Below are 15,106 nucleotides of genomic sequence, written 5' to 3'. Positions count from 1 at the left end.
GAAGGATCATGACCCATGGTCAGCATGATTTATTATTGCTGCTACTACTAAGTCGAACTACTCATCATCGGCGACATGGACACCTCTGAAACTTGAAGCCTTCTCATACCAGCCCAACTCGGCTCAACAGCAGAGTCAAACTGAAACAAAAACAGAGCAAAATCATGGAGAAGTTCAGTAGTCCAGTCCAGACCATCTTTTCAGACAGGGTGTGTTAGAGCTGATCTGCATTATCTCCACCATTCAGCCTCGTTACCACAATGGACAGGCTTTACATTTCCAAACATTGCTACTAGAGATACAAATGGCTTGACCTGGCATGTTAAAAATAGCCACGAGGTTCCAGGCTTTGTAAAACCAATATCGTACATTACATGTCGATTGTGCTGTCTAGTATGCGGATGCTGATGACGGTTAATCAGGATGGCGGTGTTGGCCTGGGAAGCCTCTTCGCGATTTCCTGTCATAGAATATATAGTCTGTTTAAAATGATTTTGTGGATATCTCTGCGCGGAACAGCAGAAAAACAACAGGAAACAACATGGAAGAAAAGGTCCTGCCATTCAAGGTGTAACAGAGCTGGCATTTTCTTTTTGGGTCAAGAATCAGTACAACAATATAACATGATGAAAGATCAAACTGCAGTGAAACTGACAGGAGATGCAAAGGTGGACCAAAATATCGATTTTTTGTGAAGACTTTTTTTGTGAGACTTAAATGTCAATTGAGTGGCATGTAAAAGTTTTTTATGGACTGAAGTGTTGGAATTTCATTTAGATGGCCCGATTCCAGCAGCCAAACCAATTTCCAGATTTCACATAGCAGAAAACTGCAATGCCATCTTTTGGAAATTCAGACCAGAAATCTGGACCTACTCCCAAGTTGGAACCAGAGGTTTCTTGGATGAAGAGAATTGCTGAACGTCGTACTAGAGAAACATGCATTGATCACATCTGTCGCCCTGCTAATTGGGTGGTAGATCTACTTTTCATCACTCGGCAAGAACTCTCATGAGCAGAACTAAGGTGATTTTAATGCTTTTGCCAGGTTTGTCGCCATATCTCCTTTTGCAAAAGCAAATAGCTCACTATAATCCTGATTTCCGTTACATACCTCGAATAGTTGGTTTATATTATCTGCTGTTTTTGCTGATGTCTCAACGAAAAACATACTGTTCCTTTCTGCATACTCCTGTGCATCCTTCAGAAACCAAAACATATGGTTATATATACTCCTCGTAGTACACTCCGCAGCAATATCTCAATTAACAAATTGATGCAATCTTTCAGAAAAATATGCACACCTGAGAAGATACAGTGCGTTTTTCATGTAGATCAGCCTTATTTCCAACCAAAGCCATGACCATATCCTGGCTACCATGTTTTTGAAGTTCCTGAAGAAAAAAATAAAGAATTACAAAGGGGAAACATCATACACTTTACTCTGGTAAGAGCAAAACTATTTTTGAAACAGTTGATCCTGAATAAACAAAAGCTGCAGAACACGTGCATAATTGAGATCATTTAGGTGCATCTGCCATAAGGCTGCTCACAGTTATCTTATGATTCTTTCGAACAAAATGCTGATGATGGTCATTTGGTCAATACATTCGTAATTATTTAGAGTTTCATATATTGTTTAGAGTTTAGACGAGCTCGCATACTAAACAAAACCTCAGAGTGCAGAGTTAAAAGAGGAACTCATATGGATAACCAAAAGTGGAGAGACATGTTTTCCGATTATACAACAAATCTAATTGATTGACTGTTTATAAGCATGCCATGGTAAAATAAAAAATTAGTATAACAAGCTAGATGCAGAGAGGCAAGGCTAACAAGAAACCCCAAAAGAATTCGCTACAAATGCTTCAGCATGAGTTCGCTAACTTGTTCGCATGGCAGAGCAGAAGGAAAAAGATGATATACCTTCACCCAATATTGAGCTTTACTAAATGACTCTGCACTTGTTATGTCATAGACAACAACTGCAGCACCAGCTCCCCTGTAGTAAAGAGGTGCTAATGCAGCATACCTGAAAATTGGGTAGGTCTAATAACTCCTTGTGTGGTAAGAAAAGCATTATAAACACTTGCATACTAAATAAATCAGGTAAAGATGGTAAATAAATTTTCTACTTCAATCAGTGGAAAGATGCACTAGAGGTAAGATTTAACCAAAGATTCTAATGTATACCTCTCCTGGCCAGCAGTGTCCCATATTTCAAACTTTACTGTTGTGGAGTCCTCAAGTGCCAATGTTTGTGACAGAAATGATGCACCAACAGTTACCTAAATCCATTGCAATTAAACAAATTGAAGTTAATAATATAAAATCGGACAAGAGAAAATATTTTACCATGGCATGCTTATAAACAGTCAATCAATGAGTATTCAGGAAGCTGAAAAAAGTTCGAGTGTTTATTTTACCTTTGATGTGGGGTCAAACTGACCACGGACAAAGCGAAGAACAATGCAGCTTTTCCCAACTCCGGAATCTCCCAATAGCACCAACTACACAACAAGGAAAACAAGACAATGGGAATAGTTTCTTATTTTGATTCAACTTGATGTCAACAAAGAAGATGGCAAATACTGATGTTATAGCACAAATATGGAACCATCTTTATAAATAAACCAGAGGGGAGTGTATAGAGAACCTTCACTTTCAAGTTCTTTGAATCAGTTGCAGAGTTCTCATTGTTGATATTGCTCAAACCTCCAGCATTGTTAGCTGAATAAAAAGGCCATTTGTATGCATTAGTGTGAGAACAGAATAGCTTGCTTCCCAGCAGCCGTCCAATGGAGAGAAAAATGCTGAATTCTGGACACACGTGACAAATCAAAGAATAAAACAACCGAAAAAAACTATAGGAACCAAAACTAAAGGGACTACTGAATGTGGATACTACATTCAAGCAGCAATAGCAGTTTTGTTATAGCAAATTAATTGAGATACCAGGTGGGATTTAACAGAAACATACGAGAAAAGTCTATTACATACCATACACAACTCCATAACAGTTAGTTTCATATGGTTACAGCTTACATGCAACTCACAGAGGTAAAATTACTAGCATCAGCATCTTTCTTCACACTGATCTCCTACTCCCAACCATGAGCCTAAACCACCAGACCTACTACATGTAGTATTTAGATTTTGAACATGATACTGAGTACAAGCATATCCCATTTTTTGGTATAAAGACAATTAAATTCCTTACTTTCTTTTAAGTAAATTTCAAAGAAATCTAGCTCTGGGCACTTTAAAAAATATCTAAGAATTATTTCTTACTTTAGTACTCCCTCCCATCCAAAGTTAGTGTCGTAATTTTGAACTAGTTTTGAACTAAGCCTAGTTCAAAACTGCGATACTTATTTTGGATCGGAGGTAGTACTAGTGAGTTGATGTTGTTTGTTCAATGCACAGCAGGGAACTGAATACCAGTTCCCTGGATGAAGCCAATTTCTGTGCTCATACTTTAATACTACTACGATCCAATGAATCAGGTTTTAGAGCTTGTCATCCAAGTACCCAATCAAGCAATATACCTTACAAGGTATGTTATGGGTGCCTGTTAGACCTTGCCATACAGGTGCATTTGGTGCAATTCTTGATGCCTAGCTCTCCAAAGGCAAACAACCAGGCTAAGGTCTTTACCTCAGAGAAAAAGGAGGCCAAGGACCAATCCTGGACAAGCATCAAATGATCTCAGAAGCTGTACTAAGAGGGGCCTGACTAGGTGCCTCTCCGTCATTGACTTGTAGATATTTTTACCCTTGAGGCCTTGATTTATTCTGTTTGGGGGTATATTCATTTTTCGTGTGAGAGAAGCACTGTCATTACCACCTTTCCACTCCTCATTTTTTGAGGGAATTTCTACTCCTCATTTGTATTACTTACCATATCATACAAGTGCCATGCACCAAATTTGGTGTGCCTTGGTCTTTTGGAGAATCCATAGCCCTTGAGGGTTTTCTCACGCGTATACCCTGGGGTAGGCGCATCAACAAGACTAAGGTGCCAATTTGTAACCCCAACCTATACATGACCAGATAAACCCTTCTCTACACATGCCTGCAAACAGGCAGATGTCTATCATTATACGTTATTGTTCCCGCAATAGCAATAACATGATCGCTCAACCAATACAACTAGTATTTGATGGAGTACTACATAATTTTGGGGAGCAATTTTACAGAACCAACATTCCAAAAAACAGTTGGCATCGGTACATATGCCCCATATCTAACTTCAATTACCTGTGAGAAAATTCACAATTTGAGATCTGACCAATCTAAAAAAGATTGAACACTCCCCAACATAACAACCTCGACGATCACAAATCCAGTCCGTTAGGTTCTATGGAACAAATCATTCGACTCCAAGAAATCCTAAACACCTGCGCACTAAATACGGATAAAAACCTCATCAATTCAACAAACTTGCTGCCCGGTCACTGTCGCCATTTGCGGGCGGAAGATTTACCCCCAAACTACACCAGCATTGACCTGCCTCCTGGTTCCTAATCGAAGCCCAAATCACAACATCCAATCCAACCCTACAGAAACTTCCTACCGACCTCAGATTTCGGGACCTAAAAGCTTTCCATATGCGGAGGAACAGAAGGAATACAAAAGATCCAAAGGCCAAGAAGGGAAAGTACAAGATTGTCTCGGCCCGTTGATGAGAAGGAGGCCGACCTGGCAGAGACGAGGAGCAACCCATGACCACCGAAGGGGCACCGGTTGCGGATCAAGGCGACGGGGCGACGGCACGGCGGCGGTAAGCGGCGGCCGGCGGTGGAAGTGGGGATTCCCTTTTGGCTCGCTTGCAACTACTGTACTACTCCGTAGTTGGCTGTGTGCGTCGGCCGCTGGACACGTAACGTAAGGCTCCAATGCACAACGATTAAACGGTTAAAAGCAGGAGGGTATATTCAAAAGGTTTCTTTCGAAAGAGTATTCAAAATGTACGGTATTATCTATTACATCTGTCTACAGCTATCTATCTACTACACCTAATAATAAAAGAACAGTGTTTTCTTCGTCGGTAATCGTGTGTCAAGTCATTTGAGCTTCGGCGTGGGCCCAGCCCAAATGGGGGGTTCGGTTTGTTCGGCCCACCGAACCACGAGTCCGAAAGAATAAAAATCACTTCCTCCGTCCCTGACGCGCGCGAGATGCTGAGCCCAACCTCAAATCCGCATGCGCGCCGCCAAATCCGCTGCTGCACTACCTCCCGCGCCTCCGGTGGCTCCCACGAGCCTCCGAATCGGTATTGTTCTCTTTTCTACTAATTAGTTGGAGCCCGACCTCAAATCCACACGCGCGTCGCCAAATCCGCTGCTGCATTGCCTCCCGCGCCTCCGGTGGCCCCCATGAGCCTCCGAATCGGTACTGTTCTCTTTTCTACTAATTAGCTGGAATAGCAAGATGTTTTCATGATCTCTTTGTTACTGTAGGACGTTTATGTTTAAGAGTCTGTGACAACGCACGGGCACTATACTTGTCCTCTCTAATTTTAGATACATTGAAAATCTGACTGAGTCATTTGATAAGTCTGGATTAAAAGACCTCTAGCAAATATCAAAAAGAGTCCCAATCCGAGAAATAACCGACAGTTTTTGGTTTTGGGCACAAAAAACGACCCGAATAGATACCGAAAATTTGCGGAATCCGTAAAAAAAGATCGGATCAACCAAATACCACCCCCTGAGCCTGGGGATCATCGGTGTCCCACACGACCCGAACAAGCCACCTGAACTTCAGAACAAAAACGGTTGGTGGCAATTATTCCTTCCCGCATCGTCTTCCTCCTCTCGTGCCGCCGCTCGCCAGCGCTGCTGCCGCCGGCCCATCCTCGACCCTGGCCACCGGCGGTCGGTCCCTCGCCCTTGGCCACCGCCTCCCTCGTCCCTGGCCGCCCCCGACCTCGCCCCTGCAAACCTCCCTCGTCCCTGGACGCACCCGACCTCGCCCCTGCCTGCCTCCCTCGTCCCTGGCCGCCACCCCCGACCTCGATCCTGTCCGCCTCCCTCGCCTCTGGCTGCCTCCATCGTCCATGGTTGCCCCTGACCTTGCCCGTCCACAGCTCCATCCGGGCAATCGTTTCCCTGAATCGGCTCGTGGATTGATGAGGATTGAATCTCAGGCTTTAGTTTGAGGAAAAACGGTTTGGAATTTGAAGATTGGATGGAGATTTAGTGAGGCATACGTGTAGTGTTCTTGCCTGTTCTTGTCGTGAGCGAGGAGAAAGATGAACATGAGCTGGGTTGGGCTGGGCTAGATGGGCCATGTGTAGAGATTCGGTTTTACGGATTCGCTATTCGGGATCTGGTCCACGTGGATCAAGTTGGAACCGAAAAACACGAAATCGGTAGACCGAATACGCGTTATAAGGTACTCACCCTGTCCCATATTAAGTGTAGTAATATTACATGTATTTAGACATATTTTAGTGTAAAAATACGTCCATATTTAGATAAATTTGAGTCACTTAATATGAGACGGGGGAGTATAATTTCAAAATATTCTCCTCAAAACACCTCAATTTTTTTGTCAATTTCAAACGCTCCACACACTCCACCAATCAAGTGTTTTATGGTGAATAGGGATTTGACAGTCTTGGCTCATGGCCGGGTCCTGTAGGCTTCAAGCCAAGATGAAGTTGCGCGGCCGTTTCTCAATCTTCCTCTTTGGCGAGTCTGAAAGTTTCGAAATGCATGCACCTTCAAGGGAGCCATTCCGATTGTCACTCGACTCGTTGATGACATCTTTACTCAGGCTAACTTGTGGCATTGCCGCCAGCGCTCGTGCTCTCAGCGCAAGCCTGGACCTAGCTCTCTCTTTGTGCATTTGTCTTTGGCTTTTTTCTTTCTTTCTTTTCTTTTTCTTTTCTCTGAGCCCTCTTTGGGTTTCATTTTCTGTTACCTTTGTTTGTACTTGAACTTTTAGTTTTCCAATGTTCTTTATTTCTCCTCTTTATAATTAAATCCTCCAATTGCAAAATTGTTAGGATCTATGCTCATTGTACTTTCCACTCTTCCAATGTTCTTTGTCTGTCCCTTTTAAATTAAATCCTTTCTTCGTCCTTGGTAGCTCATACCCTAGCTATAGCCGGACAGGCAGTTGGGTCTCAATGTATTGATCGGCTTGTGGATGTTTGAACTTTATTTATGTTTGTTGGCTGAAGATGTTAGATTGTTCAAAATAAACAGAGATGTAAAACAAAAGAAAAAACACCGAAATGTCTGCTGTTAGGCGGGCCGGTGTTCAAAAAGGACAGTAGGCCTCAGATGAGAAACCTACGTCATGGGCGTGGTAATGCTTCTCCCAATTGTGATCTCTAGGCACAACACCCAATTGTGATCTTTTGGGAAAATATCTTAGACATTTTGCTGACATGTCATGCTAATTAATGAAGAAATAGAGAAAGATTTGTTGGACGTGGACACAGGAAAAAATATTAATTTCCTGAATCACATAAAAAGCATAACTCCTAAATTCATTCTTGCAGCTTTGCTTATTGACAACAATTACGAGACAATGCGTTGTGAAGTTTGTCTTATAAAATATAACAGCATATATAGCTTGCTAAGAGACAATGTATTGCGAAAGTTTATTTTGATATGCATTATGAAGTTCATCTCATAAAATATCACCATCTAAAATAGTAGCATGCTAAGAGACAACGTAGGTCGTTTTCTTTTTCGGACAGGGAGTAAAGGTTCGGGTTTTTACTGCGTGTTTACTCGCTGCGTAGGATTCTTGGGCCGGTGTTAACAGTGGGCCGGAAGGGCGAAGTGTTGCACGCTGGCCATAAGTTCCCTTCGGGCTCGAGGTCTGCATGGGCCCACGTAATGCTGACCGTCTGTAATACGTAGTACACGACTACCCGAGATGCACGACCCATTGAGCCCTAAACCTAGCAGCCCACATGCGGAAACGCGCGGATCGCGTAGTGTGAGCTCGTCTCGAATTCTCGACGCTCCAGGAGCTGATCATACGCGCACTCCATTTGTCCTAAAAAAAAAACGTTCACTCCATTTTGTTTTTCGTCTCAGGCACGCGACGCGACTGTCCTTGACGCTACGTGCTAGCCTTGCCATGCCCCACGATCATGACGGCGTGGCCCAGTCCATCGATCCACGGCAGATTCAGATAAGCTGGCAAAGTAAGTACGGGTGCATCGCGCCGAGGCACGCCTGCGTCAGTGCATCATCAATGTCAAACAACCACACTAGCTCCGGACGACCATTCGTGGCAAGCGGCAGCCACCAGCCGGTCTCGCGCGCGCGCAGACAGGTCCGAAACCACCACCAAACGGCGGCGGCGGCGGAAGCCAGCCACGGAATCCGTCCGATCGGGCTAACGGGATCGGGCGTGCAGGCGAACGCGTACCAGCAGCGCGCCCGGTTTGTGGAAAGGCTTTTGCGGTGACGCCTCCAACTCTGAGCCTGGGACCTGTCAAAATCAGGGGAAAAGGACGCACGGACGGGGCCGAGCTGGGCCAGTCCAACGAAACGAAACGAGCGAGCCTGCTGCCACCCACGGCAGCGCCCACGTTGGATTGGGATTTGGGAGGTTTCCTGCTTTTCTCCGGTGCCTGCTCCAGATTTCAAAGACCGGACTTTTCTTCAGAGAGAGATATCCAAGACCGGACGTCTCGCCGGCCGTAAAGGAGTAAACACGAAAACATATGGCGTAATTGTTTTTCTCCATAGTTTCGATCTATCCGTAAATAAACCCTGTGGAGTCGGACGGCGTCGGAATTCCTTTCTTTTAATCGTCCGTCATTCACGCTCGACGACAGAATCATTTCGAGACTCCCGCGCTTAGAGGATGCACGTGTGCTGAGCCCGAGTGATTCATGGCGTGACTCGCATTCAATTCAGCCACCTGAAGATGCATGCTCTGAACTCTGAAGGGTGTACACATGCATACGCCACGATCTGTCTATCAGTAGTCTATGCGTGATGGTTTGGTCACCAAACGCCATTTACTGAACTTGCAAGTAATTGAAGCTAAAACCGGGAGAAAGTCAAACCAGCTAAGCTGCGCGCGGGACGATACGGATTGCGACGGGCCACGGCCATATCGTCCTATGAACCCCTTTTTATTGGGACAAAGTTGTAAAATATAGGTGTGATTCGGGTATTTGGTTGGATAACGTGACGTTCGCCACAAAGAAACAAGAAAAAGGAACAATTGAATTAAATAAGTTGGCGATAATAAAATATCGTCGTGTGGCGTGTTTCAGACCTTCCGCCCATTTTCCACATAAAAAAAGTAGATCGACGGAGGCAGACGCTTTGTAATTAAGGAAGAAAACAGATGACATATGCAACCACGTCGATAATTAAGTCTGAAGAAGGTTCTAATTAACAAAAGAGAAATAACGAAAACTCTGAAGACGATTATGATCGACTCCGGTGTACGTCTCGTTCTTCCGACCTCCGTGAGATAGCAGGAACCGATCGATCGGGCTAACTGTGTATATGTACAAGTGGAGACGCCCGTCGAGTTAATTGGTCCATCCACTGTTCCGTAGTACGTGACCGCTCCGTGCTCGATCCGAATAGTTCCCGTCGCTGCCGGCTGGTCGCGATGTTAAATGCGTCGTCGATCGACGCGACGGCGCACCGGACAAGGCTTGCATCGATCGGAGACTGAGAGCGCGGTGCACAATCGCAGCTCTGTTGAGAGGGCACACACGTAGCGCTGATGGACCGGACGAATCTGGGCTGCACCGAATACGACGCGCTGGCTAACACCCGGGGGGATCAATCGTACGTACTGTGTACATGTCAGGGCTCAGGAGGAGGTGTCGTCTCCGTTGCCTCCAATGCTTTTTTCTCGAAATGCTGGGACGGCTTTGCTCTTGTTGGTATCTCGGGAGAGGCCTTCCAGGTGTGAGCGTTGCTTTCGTTCCGGCTCTTGCTACCCCTGCCTCCGCGAGAGGTTGCCGCTTGTCTCGTAGTCTAGCCAGCCGCTCTAGCTTTTTTTTCTTTTTCAAAAGGAATCAGATGGCTCTGCAAGTCCAGTTTATTCGTGTGTCCAGTTTATTCGTGTGTGGCTGGCCAAATCGACTTCTTTAACTGATTTCCCTCTCGAAAAATCGACGTCTCCATTGGTGCAATATATATGCATACGTACGCCCGTATATATGTTAGTCAAATAAACATGACATTCGGCTTAAATTTACACGGTTGGGAGGGGTGTTGCTATTGGAGTTAACAGGAGGCCAACAGGAGTTATGTATTATACATAGGCCGGTTATGCCTTTTCAAAGCTCATATAGCCGCGATCATATGCGTGTAACCACGTGTGCTTAACTGCTTATGCATAATGCATTTGCTTATGTTAGTTCAATGATTCGTTACGTGAAAGGGCACATACGTACATGACATGATTTTGAGCCGGGGCACGTGGGCTGAAAGAATGCATGCCGGCCGGATATGCTAACCAGCTACGGAAACTTAATTTCATCACAGTTTATGCGTGCTTAGACGACAGAGATTTTTTTAGGGTAAAAACAGCCAATTAACTGGAAATAGTGCCGGGATTACAAAGCAAAAGATCTAAGTCCCGGACAGGCCTAGAATGGATCCGACAAGCAAATCAGAAGTTCCAGTGGTTCTAGCGAAACTAGCCAGGTCATGGGCCATCCGGTTACCATCACACCCAATCTAGCCAATCTTAAAGTCAGTGCAGTTACGAAGCCTGCCCTTTAGCTCCTCTAAGAGGAAGCAGATCGCCGACCGGTCCCCCTTGTCCGAGGACAGTCCAGCCAGATGCTCTTTACAGTCCGTTTCAATGCACAGCTTCTCAATAGGGTTGCAGAGCAGCACTTTGATTCCCCGTTGGCAGGCAACCGCTTCAGTCTCCAGGGCAGAATTGCACACGTCAATGCGACCCCAGGCAGATGCCACAATACTGCCGAGCGAGTCCCTTAGCACCCCGCCCCACCAAGCCTCCCTCGTCTGCTCAATGTAGCTCGCATCGGAGTTAAGCTTCAGCCAGCTAGGCTCCGGTGGTGTCCAGAGGGAGTGAGGGCCAGGAAAGGCACCAGCAGCAGACGACTGAGAAGGCCTGGGCTCAACTGACGAGAATCCTTCGAGCCATCCGAGCTGTCGAAGCAATCTATAAGATCTGCATCACTGCTTTTGAGGTTTTCCACGGACGGGGAGTAGCTTCTAATGAACTGTGCCGACTCTTCAATCTTGGCATTACCCAGACTGAAAACAACATCATTCGTTAGGTGCCATGCTCGCCACGAGGAACAAGAGACGCTGTCTCGTAATTGCGTCGACTGCATCCAGAATAACCAGAACCCAATCGTCTCCACTTCGCAAAAGATCAGATTCCGGGGGGAGATTCCAATCCAGTCGCATTCGCCGGCGCAGGCACCTCACCTTAGGACAAGACATGACAGCGTGGAAACTGGTCTCCTTCTCCAAACCACAGATGGTGCACATAGGGCTGGTTTTCTTCAGTCTGTGCGCAAGATGTACCTGCACACCGAGGGAATCATTAGCCAACTTCCAGGCAAAAACACGAATTTTCGGGGGCACATTTGTCTTCCATAGAATTTCCCAGAATTTCCGACAGCCATTCGGACTTCCGCTCGAACTACCACAGTCTGCACTAGTCCTCTCATCCAGAGCGAGCCGGTAAGCAGATTTCACAGAGAAAAAGCCCAACTTTTCGGGGAACCAGGCAAGGACATCATCGACACCACCAGAAGGGATCTTGAGCTGAATAATAGCATCAGCGTCATGAGGGTAGAAGATGCGGCGAATGAGCTGTTCGTCCCAACTATTCTGTCCGGCTATCATGAGATCTGAGACTTTCCTAATCCTCGTATGTGTGGCTCTCCCACTGACTCGTAGGTTTCCCCTCGAGAGCCAATTATGCCGCCAAATGTCCACAGAGATGCCATTCCCAATGCGCCAAACATAGCCTTTCTTGAGGAGATCGAGGCCATGCACAATTCCTTGCCAAACTGGAGAAGCCGACTGGATGAAGGCTGTATCAAGCAGGTTGCCATGCGTGTAACCACGTATGCTTATGCATAATGCATTTGCTTATGTTAGTTCAATGATTCGTCACGTGAAAGGGCACATACGTACATGACATGATTTTGAGCCGGGGCACGTGGGCTGAAAGAATGCATGCCGGCCGGATATGCTAACCAGCTACGGAAACTTAATTTCATCACAGTTTATGCGTGCTTAGACGACAGAGATTTTTTTAGGGTAAAAACAGCCAATTAACTGGAAATAGTGCCGGGATTACAAAGCAAAAGATCTAAGTCCCGGACAGGCCTAGAATGGATCCGACAAGCAAATCAGAAGTTCCAGTGGTTCTAGCGAAACTAGCCAGGTCATGGGCCATCCGGTTACCATCACACCCAATCTAGCCAATCTTAAAGTCAGTGCAGTTACGAAGCCTGCCCTTTAGCTCCTCTAAGAGGAAGCAGATCGCCGACCGGTCCCCCTTGTCCGAGGACAGTCCAGCCAGATGCTCTTTACAGTCCGTTTCAATGCACAGCTTCTCAATAGGGTTGCAGAGCAGCACTTTGATTCCCCGTTGGCAGGCAACCGCTTCAGTCTCCAGGGCAGAATTGCACACGTCAATGCGACCCCAGGCAGATGCCACAATACTGCCGAGCGAGTCCCTTAGCACCCCGCCCCACCAAGCCTCCCTCGTCTGCTCAATGTAGCTCGCATCGGAGTTAAGCTTCAGCCAGCTAGGCTCCGGTGGTGTCCAGAGGGAGTGAGGGCCAGGAAAGGCACCAGCAGCAGACGACTGAGAAGGCCTGGGCTCAACTGACGAGAATCCTTCGAGCCATCCGAGCTGTCGAAGCAATCTATAAGATCTGCATCACTGCTTTTGAGGTTTTCCACGGACGGGGAGTAGCTTCTAATGAACTGTGCCGACTCTTCAATCTTGGCATTACCCAGACTGAAAACAACATCATTCGTTAGGTGCCATGCTCGCCACGAGGAACAAGAGACGCTGTCTCGTAATTGCGTCGACTGCATCCAGAATAACCAGAACCCAATCGTCTCCACTTCGCAAAAGATCAGATTCCGGGGGGAGATTCCAATCCAGTCGCATTCGCCGGCGCAGGCACCTCACCTTAGGACAAGACATGACAGCGTGGAAACTGGTCTCCTTCTCCAAACCACAGATGGTGCACATAGGGCTGGTTTTCTTCAGTCTGTGCGCAAGATGTACCTGCACACCGAGGGAATCATTAGCCAACTTCCAGGCAAAAACACGAATTTTCGGGGGCACATTTGTCTTCCATAGAATTTCCCAGAATTTCCGACAGCCATTCGGACTTCCGCTCGAACTACCACAGTCTGCACTAGTCCTCTCATCCAGAGCGAGCCGGTAAGCAGATTTCACAGAGAAAAAGCCCAACTTTTCGGGGAACCAGGCAAGGACATCATCGACACCACCAGAAGGGATCTTGAGCTGAATAATAGCATCAGCGTCATGAGGGTAGAAGATGCGGCGAATGAGCTGTTCGTCCCAACTATTCTGTCCGGCTATCATGAGATCTGAGACTTTCCTAATCCTCGTATGTGTGGCTCTCCCACTGACTCGTAGGTTTCCCCTCGAGAGCCAATTATGCCGCCAAATGTCCACAGAGATGCCATTCCCAATGCGCCAAACATAGCCTTTCTTGAGGAGATCGAGGCCATGCACAATTCCTTGCCAAACTGGAGAAGCCGACTGGATGAAGGCTGTATCAAGCAGGTTGCCATGCGTGTAACCACGTATGCTTATGCATAATGCATTTGCTTATGTTAGTTCAATGATTCGTCACGTGAAAGGGCACATACGTACATGACATGATTTTGAGCCGGGGCACGTGGGCTGAAAGAATGCATGCCGGCCGGATATGCTAACCAGCTACGGAAACTTAATTTCATCACAGTTTATGCGTGCTTAGACGAGAGAGAATAGTGAGTGTGAACTGGAGTAGCTAGTCGTAGTACTGGAGTACTACTTATTTTGGAGTGAGTATGAAGCTAGTGTTCTGACATTATTCGGCGCAGTTTGGGCTGATCTTCTAGCAACACCCCAACACTGCGAATACCTTGGCACTCACTCCACCCACCAATCGAGGCCGGGTTCGAGCAGATCGAAGATTCCGTTCCAGCACGTAAGAAAAGAAAAAGGCTTTGTTGCCGTGCCGTGGTGGTGCAAACACACGCCAAAATCATCTGTAGCAATGCAATCCTGGGTTACAAACCAGCTACAGCCTTTGAGGGTAACTGTAGTTACACTGGCAGATAAGAAAAGGCACGGTGCCGTACGTACCTGCGCAAAGACTGCAGGCGGATCATGCGCAGCCGAAGCACGGCCGTCTACTGCTCTCCTGCCAAGCTGCCATCATACGTACCACCGGCGACGACGATGGGGATCGCATGCAATCAAAGGTACTGTGCAGAAATATATGGCTCCAGAGGCCGGGGGAAAGGGCTGGCACAGGCATGTACAGAGGTCGCCGCTCGCTCGGAAGCACCGGAAAGGGAGGAGGGAATAATGGAAAGGCTGATGCTCCTTGTCTCCATCCGCCCAGGCTGGCTGGCTCACGCGCGGAGGAGGTTTCCTTGAAGTGGCAACAACTAAAGATATGCGCGCATGTGATAAAAGTCCGCTGCCCTGCCCCCGTCGCACGAGCAGCGACAGTCTCCCAGGGGCCCCAAAGGAGGGGTGAAGCTGTGTTGTCCGCTTCCCCCGTGTCCGGCCTTTTGGTAGATTCCCTCGTCAGTGTAGGCGTAGGTAGGGGATCCCCATGCTTTCGTGATGATGATGAGACGAGAAAGGGCTGGTTGTGCAGTAGGGTTAAAGGGAAAGAGAAAAGGGAAAGCATAAAAGGAAAGGATTTTTGCAAAGGGAATTGAGGACGGGAATCAAAGGACGACCGTCTTTCTTTTCTTTTTCTGCGTAAAGGAGCGAGTGATGTCCTCCTGCTTCTTTTCGGGGGAATTTCCATGGTTGCATGCATGATCTCTGACCCTCCAACTTGCGCGCCAATCTTGCACTCAAAATCCTTTGGTTAAAAGACCGTGGCAGCTCGTAAATCTG

The 15,106-nt window shown here is 46.8% G+C and overlaps 1 protein-coding gene and 1 long non-coding RNA gene across 3 annotated transcripts; both read right to left on the bottom strand.

Moving 5' to 3' along the window:
* Window positions 1-4,886, bottom strand: LOC100840947 (ras-related protein RABF1). 2 transcript variants are annotated; one of them, XM_014900774.2, is made up of 8 exons: window positions 4,700-4,886; window positions 2,656-2,819; window positions 2,426-2,509; window positions 2,193-2,287; window positions 1,926-2,031; window positions 1,304-1,393; window positions 1,114-1,200; window positions 1-460 (listed from the first exon to the last, which is right to left on the bottom strand). In XM_014900774.2, exons 1-8 carry the CDS (start codon window positions 4,722-4,724, stop codon window positions 419-421), a joined length of 693 nt encoding a protein of 230 aa, XP_014756260.1. In that variant the 5' UTR covers window positions 4,725-4,886; the 3' UTR covers window positions 1-418. The 2 variants fall into 2 exon arrangements, with proteins under 2 accessions (XP_014756260.1, XP_003573975.1); XM_003573927.3 differs by having other exon boundaries at window positions 2,656-2,729; window positions 4,700-4,885.
* An 8,932-nt stretch (window positions 4,887-13,818) lies between these two features.
* Window positions 13,819-14,622, bottom strand: LOC112271473. Its single transcript, XR_002964470.1, has 2 exons — window positions 14,336-14,622; window positions 13,819-14,238 (listed from the first exon to the last, which is right to left on the bottom strand). It is a non-coding gene; the product is annotated as an uncharacterized LOC112271473 (long non-coding RNA).
* Between the last annotated feature and the right edge of the window lie 484 nt (window positions 14,623-15,106).

This window comes from Brachypodium distachyon, chromosome 3 (genome assembly GCF_000005505.3).
Source record: "Brachypodium distachyon strain Bd21 chromosome 3, Brachypodium_distachyon_v3.0, whole genome shotgun sequence".
NCBI classification, from domain to species: domain Eukaryota; kingdom Viridiplantae; phylum Streptophyta; class Magnoliopsida; order Poales; family Poaceae; genus Brachypodium; species Brachypodium distachyon.
This window is presented reverse-complemented; position numbering and strand designations above follow the sequence as displayed.